The sequence below is a fragment of the Carcharhinus amblyrhynchos genome, chromosome 1 (genome assembly GCF_965287045.1).
Source record: "Carcharhinus amblyrhynchos chromosome 1, sCarAmb.v2.hapA, whole genome shotgun sequence".
NCBI lineage: Eukaryota > Metazoa > Chordata > Chondrichthyes > Carcharhiniformes > Carcharhinidae > Carcharhinus > Carcharhinus amblyrhynchos.
Genome location: NC_137324.1, coordinates 147,346,642 through 147,365,297, shown reverse-complemented (window position 1 = coordinate 147,365,297; position 18,656 = coordinate 147,346,642). Strand labels below are relative to the sequence as shown.

At 40.1% G+C, this 18,656-nt stretch overlaps 1 protein-coding gene across 1 annotated transcript in view; it reads left to right on the top strand.

Moving 5' to 3' along the window:
- Window positions 1–18,656, top strand: part of LOC145350573 (short transient receptor potential channel 3) — a 151,450-nt gene that overhangs the window by 66,329 nt on the left and 66,465 nt on the right. Inside the window, exons 3-4 of the mRNA XM_080199775.1 lie at window positions 4,005–4,193; window positions 7,544–7,708. Of these exons, the coding sequence (XP_080055901.1) occupies window positions 4,005–4,193; window positions 7,544–7,708 (354 nt within the window). The remainder of the gene's footprint in view (window positions 1–4,004; window positions 4,194–7,543; window positions 7,709–18,656) is intronic.

The following is an 18,656-nucleotide window of genomic DNA, read 5'->3' as shown; positions in this document are numbered from 1 at the left end:
ATTTTGGGAATGAAATTCCGGAGCTTAAGGCCTAGCCAACTGAAGATGCATCACCCATAATCAGCAGTACAGAAGAGGCCAGAATTAGATGAGCACAGATGCCTCAGAAGATTGCGGAACTGGAAGAGATCAAAGAGATGGAGAGAGGATAAGCCATGGAGGGATTTGAAAACAAAGATAAGAATTTTAAAATCAAGATGTTGTTTGACCAGCAGAGACAGGGTTGGTAGGTGAACAGAACTTGTGGGAGCAGCATTTTGGCTGACTTCAAGTTTACAGAGGATAAACTATATGAAACCAGCCCGAGGTGCATTGGAACAGTTAAGGCTAGAGGCAACAAAGTCATGAATGAGAATTTCAACAATAGTTGAGCTGTGAAGGGGCAAAGTTGGGTAATGTTGCGGAGGTAGAAATAGGCAATCTTAGAAATGTCAGGAAAATGTGGTTGGAAGCTCAATCTCAGGATCAAATATGGCATTCATGTTCTGAACGTAATCTCAGATAGTTACTTAGGGAGGGATGAAGTTGATCACTGGATAACAGAGTTTGGAGCTGGACCAAAACAATGGTTGGAATTCTCCGGACATTCCTGCCTTCCTGCTGCTGCAAGTGAGGATGGAGAATTTGGCACTCAGCCAACTCTCCATTCACTGCAGTGGGACCAGAGAATCCCGTTGGTGTGAATGGCCAGAGAAATCCAGCCAATAGCTTCAACTTTCATGTAATTGGAGGAAATATTTGCTCATCCAGTACTTGGATGTGAGATTAGACATCTGCTGTTTTGCAACATTGGAGGTATTGAGTCACGTGGGTGAGGTAGAGCTGGGTGTTGTCAGCGTAGATGTGAAAACTATGCTTTTGGATGATGCCACCAAGGGGCAACAGGTAGATGAGAACTAGGCTGGGAGCTATGGTGTTTTGAGCCTGTGTTGTTATATCATTATTCAGCTGCTATATATATGTTTCCCTAGTTTTTTGGTTGTTTATTCTTTCTTTCTTACTGCTCCAGCCATCAACATGAAGATTAGGTGAGCTACTCCCAGGATTATACTTACTTTGCTTTTGTAATGAGGTGATGGATGAAAGGGACGAATGACAAATCTCTTTCTGACCTTTCCGCTGTTCCAGTGGAGAAGTGCCAAGCTCTAATTCGGTAACTTGCCACAGTTACAACTTGACTAAAATTGGGAACTCAAGGGAATTGAGAGAAATCATGCCTGTGTCTACACACTTCCTCAAGAGGCGTTATTTATTAATGCAGTATCATCCAGAGATGTTGAGATATAAGTTATAGGTTATCAACTTCTTCCTTATGTCTTTTTGAAGCAAGTAGTTACACTTTTCCTCATGTCTATATTTATAACTGAAATATTTTTCTTATACTCTTTACCAGGGTGCCATTACCTATAGAAGAATCTAATAATGTTTCCCCTGTGACTGAAAACATTAATCTGTAATATAGTTTAATGTGCCACTGTGCGTGATCTAATTGTGAGTTTCCATTTTTAGTTAGCATTTTCACGACACGTCTCCCACCCCAAAATATTTATGATCCCAATGTAGTGAAATAATTTTCCAGGTGGTAGAGCAAAGGCTGGATTTTCATAATGGAGGGATGAATCAGGAGTCAGGAATTTTCCTGGTATCACAATTCTACCTTTGCCCTGACTGTGCCTACAGGCAAGAGTTTTATCTCCTGGAGGGTGGGATGGCCCAGAGTCGGTCACCCAAAGTGGAGATGGAGGTGAGCTGATGCTGAGACAGCCAAGTTAAAAGGCCTCTCTCCATTACCAGAGACATCAGCCCAGTGTAAAGCCCCCCTTAACCCCTAGCCTCTCTGCTCCTCTTCACCACCCTAGCTACCCTTCACCCTATTTCATCCCCTTCACCTCATCAAACTCCTCCCTCATCCCCTCTAACCCACTCACCTGGTCTTCACTGTAAAAAAAACTCAGGAGCACAATAATAACATTTGCAAGATATTGAAAAGCTGCTAAATCTGTTAAAACAAATAAACATAACTTGAATATGTACTTAAACAACCTTTATCTGCTTCAGAAGCTCATAAATCAATCAAAAGAAACAAACTCTTTTGTTGTTAGCTGTTAAACAAATGCTGCTCTTCTGAACTCATTTCTACTTAGAAAGGCATCTGTTTAAACAAACTCTACAGTATAGAATGTATTTGTGCCTTTAAAGGCAATCAAAAACTCACACATCTGCCAAAGCTTTAAAACTGCCAAACAAATGGCTCAGCTGTTCTGCAAAGAATGAATCCAACACCAATGAGAGTTCATGCGATTAGCTCTGGGTTTCACAATGGGCTAGCTTTTCAATATTGTACGACACAAAATGCATTTTATCCAGTGGATAACCTATACAAATGCATCTGAACGTGTTTCCATTCCTACAATGCTATTCCTTCACTTTCAAAACCAACAGCTTACTATTTACTGATCACTTACAATCACAGGTCTACCATCATTTACTTCAGTAAACATAGATACAATTCATGACAAACCATTTTTCACACCATTTATACTGTTCCCATCTCCAATCCAGGTTCATGCCTTCATTCTACAAATGAATGATCTGTAGATTGATTTAGAAAGGCTACTAAAACATAGCGCCCCCCCCCCCCCCACTTGAAATTGCAGAGGTTCTGAAATGCTCACTTCCAGAATGGTGTTGGCAAGTTGTAAACATAAACATGGTGGGTTTTCCAGCCTGCCCTGTTCCACTCACGTAGGCAGGTTTCTGCTCTTTTTTATTCAGTCATGGACATGAGCTTCGCTGGCTGGGCCAGCATTTATTGCCCATCTGTGGTTGTCCTTGTTCAGAGGGCGTTGCCATGGCTGTGGAGTCACATGTAGTCCAGACCAGGTAAGGACAGCAGATTTCCTTCCCTAAAGGATATAAATGAACCAAATGAGTTTTTCTGACAATCAATAATGGTTTCATGGTCATCAGCAGAGTCTTAATTCCAGATATTTTTTACTGATTTGAACCCTGGTCCCCAGAACATTAGCTCAGTTTCTAGAATAATGGTCTAGCAGTAACTAAATTAGGCCATTGTCTCCCCAATACACAACACCAAAGCATGAGGAAAACTCTTACACAAATCACATAAGGTCAAGTCACAACAGGGTTGTAAAGTTACTAAATATTGGACTGAGCAGTATCACCACTATTTATACTGCAATGGTTAAGGAATCATGGATTATTGAGAAAGTCCAGACTTGTTCTGATTGATCAGAAGAGGAGAAGATAAGCAATTGGATTTTATAGAGAAATTTGAACTTGATTACTTGCTGATCTTATACATAATATTGCAGGAGCAAAACAAACCAAAACCTGGACATTTCCAAATATCTTCACTCTGCTTAATTAATTTTTCCTATAGAATTCACTTGTATTTGAAGTTTAGGTTTAGCATTGCATGACATTGTGAGAAATTGATATTTTGCACACACAAGAAAAGTTATGACTATAATTACATGAATAAAATTATGTACCCCAAAATAGTGACTATGAAATACATGTGATTATATTCCTGCTTCTTTCCAGCAATTGGGTCAATGTCACAAACCAGCCTGCGCAAATGAAATATTTGGTATATTAATGGGCTGTGCCCCTGGTTCATAGATGTGTGATTTTATGCCTCTAATTGTGCTCGTAGTGAGTTGCTCACCTCAGTCAGACAATTATAAACTTGTGTTGGATTGACATGAGACACGTCTCATTCATGTCATGGGAACATCTTTAGATGAGATGACTAAGGAGAGTTTAGTGCTTCCCATTACAGGATTGTATTCCCTCATCACTATTTCTTGGTTGGGAGATTGTTTGTGGCATGGAGGAATCAAAAGAGTGGAAATTATTTTTCAACACGAGAGGAAAAATATAACTTTTTAAAGCAAATTTGCTTTTTAGTACTCCATAATCAGAGTAACTGCTGTCTGCTAAACCAATTTTTTGAGCTATTTTTTATTGTTTTTGTTTAGAATGACTACCGCAAGTTATCTATGCAATGCAAAGACTTTGTTGTTGGTGTTCTGGACCTGTGCCGTGACAGTGAAGAAGTTGAAGCTATTCTGAATGGTGACCTGGAAGCTGAGCAAGATGAAGGACACCACAATCAAAGAGCAGGATTAACCCGTGTCAAACTTGCCATTAAATATGAAGTCAAAAAGGTACATTTTCCTTTAAAATCTTGGCATTTGGTCATAATTATAATTGTAATTAATAATGTTCCCTTGTGATTTACTTTGGTCAGAAGAACTTGGAGAGACAATGGAAAATAAAGGGTACAACACTAAAGAGGGTGCAGGAGCAAAGGGACCTGTGTGCACATATGCAAAAGTCATTTAAGATAGCAAGACAGGTTGCAAGAGAAGTGAATGAAATGTACAGAATTAATAGGGTCATCAATTGCAAAACGAGAAGGTTATGTTGAACTTGTATAAGACACTAGTTCAGCCTCAGCTGAAATATTGCATACGTGGTTCTGGGTACTGCATTTAAGAAAGGATATGAAGGCATTTGGGAGAGAGTGCAGCAAAGATTCACAAGGTTGGTTCCAGGGATGAGGAAATTCAGTTAGGAAGGTAGATTGAATAAGTTAAGAGCGTTTTGCTTAGAAAAAAGAATGCAGGAAATATGAGAGAGGCATTCTAAGATAATGAAAGGGATGGATAGGGTAGAGGTGGAGCGATTCTTCCCGCTTAGAAAGGATAGCAGGACTAGAGGGCACAGCCTCAAGGTAAGGGGGGTGCAGTTTAGATCAGAGTTGAGGAGGAACTTCTTCACTCAAAGGGTGGTGAATCTCTGGAATTCTCTGCCTGTTGAAGTGGTGGAGGCTACCTCGCTAAATGTATTTAAGTCACTGGTGGATAGGTTTTTGACAGACAAGGGAATTAAGGGTTATGGGGAAAAAGCGGGAAAGTGGAACCGACCCACTTCAGGTCAACCATGATCTTATTGAATGGCGGGGCAGGCTTGAAGGGCTAGATGGCCTATCCCTGCTCCTATTTCTTATGTTCTTATGTTCTTATTCAAACCCATGAGGAGTCTGGACAGTGTAGAAAGGGAGAAATTGTTCCCGTTCATGAAAGGATTGAGAAGAAGAGGGCACAGATTTAAATTAATTGACAAAAGAAGCAAAAGCAACATGAGGAAAAATTTTATTGCACAGTGAATGGTTAAAGTCTGGAATGCTCTGCCTGAGAATGTGATGGGGGCAGGTTCAGTTGAGGCATTCTAAAGGGAATAGAGAGTTATCTGAAAGGCAAGAACATGCTGGGTTACGGGGAGAAAGTGAGAGAATGGCACTAAGTGACTTGCTCATTCAGAGAGCCAGTGCAAACATGAACAGTGAAATGGCTTCCTTTAGCACTGTAACAATTTTGTAATTCTCTGAAGTTGGGTTTGCTGAAGATTAATCAGCAGTGGGTTTTGTTTGCACTGACTTCATGGCTTTGAAATGGTGAATCACTAATTTCCCCATCCAGAATGTTTATAAAAAGGATACTGACAGGAAAGGATCTGGAGGCCCTTGACCAACTGTCGATTTCCAGATACGTGATGGAGTGGAGGATCTTGGAAGGGTTTTGAAGAAGGGAAGGAGGGAGTAAGAGGCAGGAAAGGCTGTGACTTCCATGTGAGACATTTTCTGGTCCTTTTAAATAAGTTCCTTTCTTCAATGTGGGTGGAAGAATTTCCGATATCAGATGTATATTATTATTCTGCAACAGATTGAGTGTTTTAATTTTAACCAGGCGATTGAGCAGTTAAATTGAGGAGATCACTTATCTAGTAGTAACCATGGGTTTTTTTGCAGGCAAATGAGAAAGCCTGCAGAAGTCTCATCTATTAAGCGAACTGGGGTCCTATTGCATTAAATGCATCCTGCTACAGTTTTAAGCAGAGCTTGAGTTAGGTAGCTACCATGGTGTTTCCTCTGTGGCTGATTCCCTTCTAGGAAGTCTAGGATCTGATTCAATGTTGTTAAAGCAACATTAAAATAGTAGAAATAAATTTCAGATAATCCATAACTATATGCCATTGTATCCCAGGGCTGCAGCATCTATAATAATCTTTTACTCTTTAGAGAAAGGTACCCATTGACTGCTAATAATAACTATTGGGCATTTGCCATTTTACTGTGACAACAATAGTTCATGCCCTTTGTAAAAAATATGGTTTTCTCTAACACGAAACATACTGAAGATAATCACTCTTTCTGAATTTTACCCCCTTCCCTCCTCTTCAAGTTACTTCAAAGCACTCATTTCCCAAATGAGAGAATTATAAAGCAATTTTCTCTTGAGCATCATGAATACTGGGGAGAAAGGGGTTCAACTGCCAAGGAATGGACAGCCGGCAGAGTAAAATCTGGTGGCACCTTTGTTGTTGATTTTCCCACCTGATTCAATTTTCAGGCAGGTCTTTAAATAGGTGTCATGCATTCCAAGTTGTAGAATCCCCACTGCCATTTTAATGTACAAATGGCTAGAGCATGGGTGGTGTGAGTTGTTCTGGGTGTTAGCAGACTGACTAGTGGTCCTTAAAGAGAACACTGCAGGCTACTCAGGAAATTACATTTTATGGTTTTTTGGGCTTTGGCCCTTTGGCAGTAGCCCTCATGAACAAACATCTGTCTGCCATTTTGTGCAGAAGTTGTATGATTTTCTGCCACTTGAAACCATCAAGTTGCAGTACCCATTTGGCATAGGCAGTTTGCTAATATGGAAATGAGACCCAGACCTGAAAATGTTTGGAAATTCGTGACTATACTCTTCGATGAATATTGCTGATCCTACACACGTTTTGAGATGTTCAAAATTACCACAACTGTTTTTGTCAACCAGCCATCAGGAAGTCTTTGAAGATAACCATCAGTGATTCACTCACTAATAGCTCCCCCCACCCTCACCCCCCTCTCCCCACTCCCCACCCCCGACACAAACAGGTTGCTTTCTTCTACACACTAACCCTCCTCCTTGGTAGAATAGCTGAGATCACAAGCACTTAATGACACAGAGACAATTGAGTAGATTCTAACTTCTGGGTGTCCAAACACAGAGTGCATTGGCCAGATGCTCTAGTCTGAGTGAGAAACCATTTCAAACGTTGATTCTCAACCATGCTGTTGCTGAACTGAATGCCCTGAGCCAACATTTGATTCATTCCTTGGCCATAGTAAGCTGTGTAGTTGTTTGTGCGGTGTCGCAGTGAAGGATAGCCACCCACTGGATATGATTATCCTTTTGGAGGTCAACCTCCAGATCTGGTCTCCACTCATCAAGGCTATCTGCATTTTGAACTCTGCATCTTCTGACTCAGAGGAGGGAATGCTACCAGTACACCAAAGGCTGAAGTCACATTGCTTTTTGTGCACAACTGGACTTCTATTGTGGAAAAATGGTAACATAAATTAAGTGAATAAGAACAGAAGGATATAGGAATGAAGAAAATGTTACTTAACCCATCCACCTATATGTTACAGGACTTGTTCTGATGAATGATACTTTGTTTCTTACAGTTTGTTGCCCACCCCAATTGCCAACAGCAACTACTCACAATATGGTATGAAAACCTCTCAGGATTACGCGAACAGCCAATAGCTATGAAATGCCTCGTGGTGCTTGTCATTGCACTTGGGCTCCCATTTCTTTCAATTGGTTATTGGATTGCACCATGCAGCAAGGTATGCAGTGTTGTCATTGAAAAGGAAATAAATAGGCTCCTGAAATCATACAATGAAATATAGCATAAGCTTTTGTCAATTGTTGAAATGTAATCATATGTAGTTTCCTTTTTCTCTTTTAGTGCATTAAGCTTTGCTAGATGTCAGTTTAATAATGTTTGTTAATCTATCGCCTATCAATGTAGGTTTATTATACATCTGTTAGAATGGAAGAAAAAAATGTTAAAATTTAGGTATTATTTACAATTAGAACTCTTGATGTCCTGGGTTACATCATCAACCATGCAAATAGAGACACACAGTAAAAAGTCTGACAACACCAGGTTTTAGTCCAACCTATTTATTTGATAATATACTCAGTAGCTTTCGGGGTTACCCCCTTCGTCAGGTGAAAGCTACTGAGTATATTATCAAATAAATAGGTTGGACTAAAACCTGGTGTTGTCAGACTTTTTACTGTGTTTACGCCAGTCCAACGCCGGCATACCCACATCAATAGAGACACAGTCAGAAAAAGCTTATATAAAGGCTGAAAAGCAGATAAAGAAGACTTGTGTTTGAACATAGAGTACGCTATGCCTATGATTGGATGGATTTCTCTGCAGTTCCAATTTTTGGATTATATCCTAGTGAGTTTGAGTCATTCTCAGGTTAGTAGATCCAGGAAAGACACCAGATAGGTATAGCTACCTATGTGAATGGAAGATGTGAGGAGTGAGTGTCCAAAGGACAAAATTGGGTAACTGCTTTCTCAAATGCATTTTGTAAACTTCTCCTTGAATGATGTAATGCATTACATCTCTATTAGGCTTTCAATAAAAATCTTAACTATTAGCAACATGAAGTTAGTTTCAAACCATTGATCAGGCAGTCCAAAGGAACATCAAATTTATTACGTGTATAAACACTTAATCTGATTTTCTCAAGTTCTTCTTTCCAACATTTTATCCAAGGCACCAATCAATTTTTTTTTATAACACATAAATCAATTCCAAATAAAGGCATTGGGCTGAACTGAACATGACTAGTATCTGATAATGTGATTTTAAGGCTGAGTTCTTTAAGAAAATAATGATTTTGGTCTATCACTTGCATCATTTTAAAATAAATAGATTTAAAACTGAATCTGTTGGTATAGCTTGGGGAAGATCTAAATTGAAGTTTCTATTTGGTGTATAGCATCTTGATCTATATACTTGTTAAGTGGTTGCTTGGACATTATTGTTATTGAAAACAGAACAAGTGACTTCAATACCTAATCTTGTCAATCTGTAATCCTTAAAAATGGCTACAGAAACATGAAATCAGGTCATACAGTCATAGAGGTTTATACAGGGAAACAGGCCCTTCAGCCCAACTTGTCCATGCCACCCCTTTTTTTAACCTAGCTTTTTTAAGCTAGTGCCAATTGCTTGCATTAGGCCCATATCCTACTATATCCATCTTACCCATGTAATAGTCTAAATGCTTTTTAAAAGACAAAATTGTACCCACCTCTGGCATCTTGTCCCAGAAACACACCACCCTCTGTGAAAAAATTGCCCCTCTGGACCCTTTGTCTCTCTCCCTCTCACCTTAAACCTATACCCTCTAATTTTAGACTCTCCTACATTTGGGAAATGATATTGACCATCTAGCTGCCCTATGCCCCTCATTATTTTATAGACTCCTCAGCCTCCTATGCTCCAGGGAAAAAAGTCCCAGTCTATCTAGCCCTTCCTTATAACTCAAAGTATCAAGGCCCAGTAGCATCCTAGTAATTCTTTTCCTGCACTCTTTCTAGTTTAAAAATATCTTATCCATAATAGGGTGACTAGAACTGTACACAGTATTCCAAGTGTGGCATTACCAATGTCTTGTATAACTTCAACAAAATGTCCCAACTACTGTATTCAATGTTATGACTAATGAGACCAAGCATGCTGAATGCCTTCTTCACTATTCTGTCCACCTGTGACTCCACTTTCAAGGAGCTGTACTCCTAGATCTCTTTGTTCTATAACACTCCTCAACACCCTATCATTAACTGAGTACGTCCTGCCTTGGTTTGATCTACCAAAATTCATCACCTTGCATTTATCTAAATTAAACTCCATCTGCCATTCATCAGCCCACTGGCCCAATTGATCAAGATCCTGCTGCAGGATGACCTTCTTCACTGTCCACTATGCCACCAATCTTGGTGTCATCTGCAAACTTCCTAACCGTGCCTCCTAAATTCTCATCCAAATCATTAATATAAATGACAAATATCAGTGTACCCAGCATCAGTCCCTGAGGCACAGATTCCAGTTTGGAAAAACAACCCTCCACAATCATCCTCTGTCTTCTGTCATCAAGCCAATTTTGTATCCATTTGGCTACCTGACCTGGATCCTGTGAGATTTAACCTTATGCAACAACCTATCATGCGGTATCTTGTCAAAGGTCTTGCTAAAGTCCATGTAGACAACATCAATTGCACTGCCCCCATCTACCTACTTGGTTACCCCTTCAAAAAACCCAATTAAATTTGTGAGGCATGATTTTCCACTCACAAAGCCATATCTCCAATCAGTCCTTGCATCTCTAAATGCCTATAGATCCTATCTCTCAGAATACCTTCTAACAGCTTACCACTACAGATGTGAGCTCACCAGGCTTTTCCCTGCAGCCCTTTTTAAACAAAGGTGCAACATTTGCCACCCTCCAATCTAAGCACCTCACCTGTGGCTGTTAATGGAGATTCAAAAGCTTTGCTAGGGGACCTGCAATTTCCTCCCTAACCTCCCACAGTGTCCTGGGATACACTTCATCAGATCCTGGGGATTTATCTACCTTGATGCATTTTAAGACTTCTAGCACCTCCTTCTCTGTTACATGTACACTCCTCAAGACATCATTATTTATTTCCCCAAGTTCCCTAACATCCATGTCTTTCTCAACAGTAAATACTGATGAGAAATATTCATTTAGGATCTCATCCATCTCTTGTGGATCCGCATATAGATGACCTTGTTGATCCTTAAGAGGCCGTACCCTCTCCCTAGTTACTTTTTTGGCCTTCATGTATTTGTAGACTCTTCTTTGGATTCTTCTTTGCTTTATTTGCCAAAGCAATCTCATGTCCCATTTTTGCTCTCCTGATTTCTCTCTCAACTCTACTCCTACACCCTCTATACTCTTCAAGGGATCCACTTGATCCCAGCTGTCTTTGCGTGTTATGTGCCTCCTACTTATTCTTGACCTAGGCCTCAATATCCCGAGTAATCCAGGGTTCCCCACTTCTACCAGCCTTGCCTTTCACTCTAAGAGAAATGTGTTTACCCTGAAGCCTGGTTAATACATTTTTGAAAGCCTCCAGCTTACCAGCCTTCCCTTTGCCTGCCAACAGTCTCCCCCAATTAACTTTTGAAAGTTCCTGTCTGATACTATCAAAATTGACCTTGCCCCAATTTAGAATTTAATCTTTGGGCCAGACCTATCGTTCTCCATAGCCATCTTAGACCTAATGGAATTATGGCCACTGGTCCCAAAGTGATCCCTCACTAACACTTCTGTCACCTGCCCTTCCTTATTTCCCAAAGGTTCTTCAAATTATTCTCTACTGATGGGTCGAAATGAGATTCTTTTGTTGTTTCTTTTGATAAAGACTATAACCTGTTTATGTTAAAACCATGAGTAGAACAGTGAAACAGTAACAACTTCATATGAAAGTAATTGTACATTTATATCTGAAAATAGTGATTTTAAGGCATTGGTACCTTTACTAAGGCACTAATGAGCCTCTTTGGTGCCCTAATAGGTTGACTTATTTGCTAAACAATGGTTTTTTTTAATAATATATTCTGACATACATTTTTAAGAAAATCATGATTGTAATTCAATATAAAAATCCAAGCAGAATATTTTAAAGAAAAATTATGCTGCAATGTTTGCAGTGTGTAAAAATAACTGCTACATTATTCACTGTCATCCAAGATAAGTGAATGCAGTCAGGAATACCCCATGAAGATGCATCATGGACTTACAGGGTCATGAGCTGATAAGTACTAGATCAAGTAGAAATGTGACAGGAATAAATCTGACAGTATTGAATAGTAGTTGAAGATATAAAGACTAAAGCAGTTCAAGACAAACACTCTTCTGAAATGCTGCATTACTAGACTAAAATAAAAAAAATTAATGGGATTGTGTGGACCCTCTGCAACATGATTTCCAACGATGGAGGTGGCTCACCATTGTTGGTGGCAGGAACTTTCAGTTGCAGCGATATCTACAGTGTTTTGTGTGGATCACCTATCCTACTGCCAGGGAACCTACCACGGTGGGGGAGAGCGTTGCAGGACCGGAAGTCCCGCCAGTGTGAAAGGCCAGAAAATCCCACCCATTATTTGTCAGTGCATCTGGACAGCTCATCAGCCTATTATTTAAGTCTGCTTGGGTTGAAAGTGGCAAATAACATTCACGTCACACAAGTTCCCGGCATTGACCATCTTCAACAAGAGAGAATCTAACTATTGCCCCTTGGCGTTCAATCACTGTTCTCCCACTATCATCATCCTGGTAGTTACCATCAGAAGCTAACCTGGACTAGCCATATAAATAATGTGGCCACAAGAGCAGGTCAGAGGCTGGGGATTCTGCGATGAGTAATCCACCACCCGACTCCCCAGCACCTATCCACAAGATACAAGGCACAGTCAGGAGCGTAATGGAATGCTCTCTACTTGCCTGGATAAGTGCAGCTCCAAAAGCACTCAAAAAGCTCAACACCATGCAGGACAAAGCAGTCTGCTTAATTGGCATTCCTTCCTAAGCATTCACTTCTTTCACCACTGATGAACAGTGGCAGCAGTGTGTACCATCTACAAGATGCACTGCAGGAACTCGCCAAGGCTCCTTGGACAGCATCTTCCAAACTCATGAGCACTTTCATCTTGAAGGACAAGGTCAGCAAATACATGAAAACACCAAGAGCTGGAAGTTCTCCTCCAAGTCACTCATCTTTCTGACTTGGAAATATATCGCCGTTCCTTCCCGTCACTGGGTTGAAATCCTAGAACGCTCTCCCTAACGTCACCGTGGATGTACCTACACCAGAGGAACTGCAGCAGTTCAAGAAGGCAGCTCACCACCACCATTTCTTAGTCAATTAGGGGTGGGCAATAAATGTTGGCCTACTCAGTAACGCCTTCTTCCCTTGAATGAATCAAAAAAAATCAGTCTCATTGTGAATGACATATTAAATTTCTGAAGAAGGAATTGTACCTGAAAATCCTTCAACTGAGCCTTAGCCATTCCACAATTCTATACAATGAAAATACTAAAATTTACATGATTACAACTCAATAATATTCTCTATCTTGCTGGCAGTATAATACCATTTTGCAGTCATTAGATATGCATTGCTTTTCCTGACAAAGAAATTACTTATGTTGAATTGACTTTCATTTGGATTATGATAATTTGATGAATAAACATTCCCAATATGTTAAAATGCACATGATTTGCAGAATGAAATTTTGTATAATTCAACCAAATTGCATATCACTGAATTTGTAATGTGTGTTCTTTATCTAGACATAAGTATCAAATTAATGGAGTAAACATTTTCTGCCAATTTGTCTGAATTTTTTAAATTAAGAAATGACCATACCAAATCTCCAGTTAGCAAGATCCACCAATTTCTAATTGAGACTTCCTAATGTTTTCAGCTAATCATTGACACAAACATTATCTTGATCTATTGATTTTTTTGTCCGGATCTATAGTCCTAAAATTGAATTTTCACTCCATATAATAAAATATATGTATGATGTTTCTGACAATATCATCATTCTCAATTTATATCTGCAATTATAAGCACGTGCATGTCTGTACCTATTGTTTCAAACCACTGAAAAAAAAACCATGCTTAGAAACTCTGATCCCCACCTTACACTTTTGTTTATGTTTGCAGAACAAACCTCTGAATCAGAATTGTTAACCTAGAAAGTTTGTAAAATACATGCCCATATATAATGCCATACATAAAGCAATCATGCCCTTCTAAAAATTTTCTCAGACTTTGTTAAAATTCCAATAACATGTCAGTTCCCCTTTGTAAATCATACAGATGATTCAGAATGAGAATTTTCTTGAGGATGATGAAGCTTGCAGTCTGTAATATTCAAAGGGCTGTGAAAAGATAGACTGGAAAGAAACAGAAACATTGATGTTAGCTAAATATTCCTCAGGCTTCTACCAATAATCTACAATAAAATTCCCAAATTTCTTCTAACATGTGAATACATTTTTCTTGGGAAAAAGGACATTTAGAAGACACAGAAGCAACTTTTCTAGTCACTGGAACAAGCTATGGGGACCACTGAGAAATTGCATGGAAATTGATTTTGATGGATCCTGTATCATACTGTTTTCTGTAGCCTGTTAAGCTAGTATAATGTGAAAGGGCTTCATTAAAATAATCAATTCTATTTTAAATTACATTTAAGTATTCTTCACTCAATTTCCTGTCCTTTTAAGTTAATTTGTTTCATGAGAAGATTGGCTTTTAATGAGGCAGTTGTTTTTTCCTCAGCTTGTTGTCTGGTTTATTTTCAGTTCTTGTTTCATTAGAACATGTGGGAAATATTAATGTTAGCACTAAAGCAGTTGATTATTATCTGCAAAACTGCTGGAAAACTGGCTGTAAATGAAACACTTCCTAGTGTTCAGAGAAGAGGGAACCTAACTAAAGTAACCAGTTCAAATATTAAATTTCTCACAAGCTCCAACAGCAAGACGACATCCAACTTCAAGCTACAGCATCCCACATCATTTGCTAACTCAGTTTAAAATGAAGAATACTTTTAATAAGCTAAATTAGTATTTAATGGATGTAGTGATACAAGATAAAAAAAATCAGTTAACACAAGTCTCAAATACCCACACCCATAATCATTATGCCATTGATTGTATTCACAGACTAGCATACCTTAGCAATTGCAGATCTATGCCATTTGCTACAAGCACAGGACCATACTGCCAATGTTGTCAAAGCTATCTTCAACCCTGACTTTTCTCCCTCTGATTCCTTTCAGGCCAATTCAGGCACTATCATTCAATTTGCTGTCCACAGATATTTCAGACAGGTGATCAATACATTCATCAATGCAGACAAACCTTCCCTAACCTCACCAAGGCCGGTCCTCCAATATAACAGTGCTGTATTGAAATCAAGAAAATGGCTGTGTCCACAGCTTAAAATAACTCAAACCAGTGCTCCGGACACACAACACCCTGGACCAGGCTGTGAATGCCAGCTTGAAACTCCTACCACTCGTCTCATTGGGTGAGCTCCCACTCACTCAATAGGGAAACTCGTACTCCACAAAGCCTACGGGGATCTGTTAATGATGCCTCATGTCCTTCATGGTCACTAACATCCCTCGCCCCATGGTTCTCCCCGTATCCTTGCTAGAAAGGATTGTTTACACCTGGCAACAGTTTAAAAACACTGGGATGCGGTGCCAGATTGGGAAGTGTGACTGGGGACTTCAGCTTTCAGAGAAAATCCTGAATTCCGATGTGTCACTGATGCAGGTTCTTCTTCAGGGTTCATTCTACTCAGGGTGCCTGCTTCCTCAGCTTCCATTCCTGAGTCTGTTCCTTCATCGTCTAGGAGAGCAGGCTCTGGGATAGCCTCAAGTTGTTTCCTGTTCTGCTGGCAGCCGTCCCTACAGCTGTAAGCAAAGCCTGCTCAAAGGGGTACTCCCAGCTCTTCAGGTAATTGAGATGTTTTTTTCACAACTTTGTCCTGGATCTTCACCTCATAGGATACTGGTTCCATTTTCTCTATTATGATCCTGTGGACCCAGCCACGACCACTACCGAAGTTCCTCACATAAACTTGATCACTTACTTTGATTATCTTCTCTACTTTCGCAGAGTCATCATTTCTTTCCTGGATCTCTTGATCAGACTCTACCCTCCCCTCTAGGTTTGGAAACAGTAGGCTTAGTCTCATGTGAAGCTGATGTCCAATTAATAATTTTGTTGGAATGATCCCTGTTGTAGCATGTGGGGTGGTTCTATAATTGAAAAAGCATGCCAATTTGGTCTCTGTAGATGCTGCAGGCTAATTTTTCATGTCAGTTTTACAAGATGGCCAGCCCATTTGAGGATGGATGGTAAGCTACCAAATTGATATGTTTGATGCCACCATAAGGCATGAAGTTTTAAAATTCGCTACTGGTGAAGGTGGTCCTGTTGTCAGACATCAAGACTTCCAGTATGCCATGAGTACAGAAATTCTGTCTTAGCTTCTCAATTGTGGCTTGCCAGGTAGCAGAGTTCATACAGTGAACCTCTAACCATTTAGAGTGTGCATCTAACAGTGTCAAGCACTGAGCCACCAAACATAGCTCCTGGCCAGCATTTTCATTTTTAATATTCCAGAGTGACCAGCTTCTAATTCCTTGCATATCAAATGTTGTCCTGGATAAGGGACAACCTAGAGGACCCAGAGAATTATACTGTCCTTGGTCATCATTGAGTTGCATTATTTCTTGCTCAGGCAGTGGATATATCTCCATGGTATGAGTGGTACTGACCTCCTTCCAAAGCAACACATTTTGTCTACTCCTACACCGTGTCTTGGCAAGTCTCCTGGCTGTACCTATGACAGCCCGACCATTATCACTTGCAATCTTCCAGACTATGATTGCTTCCACATCACGGGATATCATTGTGTTTCCTTCATTGCAAATGACACGAGCTGGGCCTTGACATTGTTGTGGGAACTCTGACATCTTACTTGTGTGGATGCCCTCAGTGGAGGGATGGTTACTATTACTCATGGTTGATCTCCCTGTCTGGAGAACATCATTTTTAGGCATTCCTTCTTGCTGTTGGGCATTTTTTTCTGCACATTATAGTGACAAGGCTGTTTCAATAGCTCTCTTTAAGTCCAGGTCAGGTTCTGTGAACAATTTTTTTGTGTTATCAAGTTGTTCATTCCACACACCAGTCTATCTCTCAACATTTTATTCCGAGATGACCCAAATTCACATTGTTCGGCAAGTTTCAGCAATCAGGCCAAAATCTCTGTGATGGGCTCCCAGGAATTCTCCCTGTTGCATTAAAACAATATCTCTTCAGTATGACAAAAGGCTTTGGTTCATAGTGGGTTTTTAATCAAATCTGAAAGTTCATTAAAAGCCTTTGAATCAGGGGTACCTGGATAAGTCATTTGATTAGGCTGAATATTGGGGCCCGACACGCTGTGAGTAAGATTACGGCCGGAATTCTCCGACCTTGCCTGCAGCTGGAATTCTCTGGTCCCACAGCAGTGAATGGAGATTTGGCTGAGTACCAAAATCTCCATTTTTGCTGGCAGCAATAGTATGGTAAGCTAGACTAGAGAATTCCAGCCTATATCTTTCAAGTCCTTTCATATTGTTTGCCGTAAGTAGTAGCGCCTGCTCTCTACGCATTGAGTGCAGTCTTCTCTGTTCATGGCATAAGATTCGGTTTCCCGAAGAAAGGCATCTTTGTTCTTAAAAGGGAGGAAATGTTTCTTTCTGCTTGATGATACTGCAACACCTACTGAATAGCTGCTAATTTCTCAAAGTACAGGTATGACATTCACAATCCCAGTAAGACAGCAGCTCCTGCTGCTCCTCTGGCACCACCACTCCTCAATGCAGTAACTCACTCTGCATTACTTCCTGACTTTCATTCCCTGAAATCTGTAATTGTTCCAGTGCTTGCAAATGTTTGCCTCAGCTCGTGCAGAATCAGTGACCTGAGCTTAAAGAACTAATAGGCTTATTTTTCAGCTTAGAAACAAATTGAAGCAGAGATATTAGAATCAATTTGAATTTTTCGAAGTGTCTCTCGTGAATTGGAACAGTAATTTTTCAAAGTATTATTATATTTACTATTTATCCGTAATAAAACTTAAATTCACAGATTGTGCAGTTCAGTTTTCGGAACCCATTTGTCACAGTGATGCTTTTTCCACACTTCATTTTTGAAAATTGACTATGAGAAAGCACATCACACAGAGTCACAGCAAAATCGTCACGTATTCCGTTTAAAAGACTAAAGATAATAGGAAAACATTCTTCTTAAATGACAGAAGCAGAATCACAATCTGACTACAGAATGTAGTGTTACAGTCATAGCTAGGGTGTAGAGAAAGATCAACTGAATGCAAGGTAAGTCCATTCAAAAGTCTGACAGCAGCAGGGAAGAAACTGTTTTTGAGTCGGTTGGTACGTGATGTCAGGTTTTTGTATCTTTTTCCCAAAGGAAGAAGGTGAAAGAGAGAATGTCCAGGGTGCGTGGGGTCCTTAATTATGCCGGCTGCTTTGCCGAGGCAGCGGGAAGTGTAGATAGAGGTAATGAATGGGAGGCTGGTTTGCGTGATGGATTGGGCTACATTCACAACCTTTTGTAGATCCTTGCGGTCTTGGACAGAGCAGGAGCTATACCAAGTTGTGATACAACCGAAAGAATGCTTTTATGGTGCATCTGTAAAAGTTGGTGAGAGTTGTAGTTGATATGCCAAATTTCCTCAGTCTTCTGAGAAAGTAGAGGCATTGGTGGGCTTTTTTAACTATAGTGTTGGCATGAGAGGACCAGGACAGGTTGTTGGTGATCTAGACACCTAAAAACTTGAAGCTCTTGACCCTTTCTATTTCGTCCACGTTGAAGCAGACGGGCATGTTCTCTTTTACCTTCCTGAAGTCAATAACAGTCTCCTTCGTTTTGTTGACATTGAGGGAGAGATTATTGTTGTGACACCAGTTCATCAGATTCTCTATCTCATTCTTGTACTCAGTCTTGTCATTGTTTGAGATTTGACCCACTATGGTGGTGTCGGCAGCAAACTTGGAAATCAAATTGGAGAGGAATTTGGCTACACAGCCATAGGTGTATCAGGAGTATAGTAGGGGGCTGAGAACACAGCCTTGAGGGG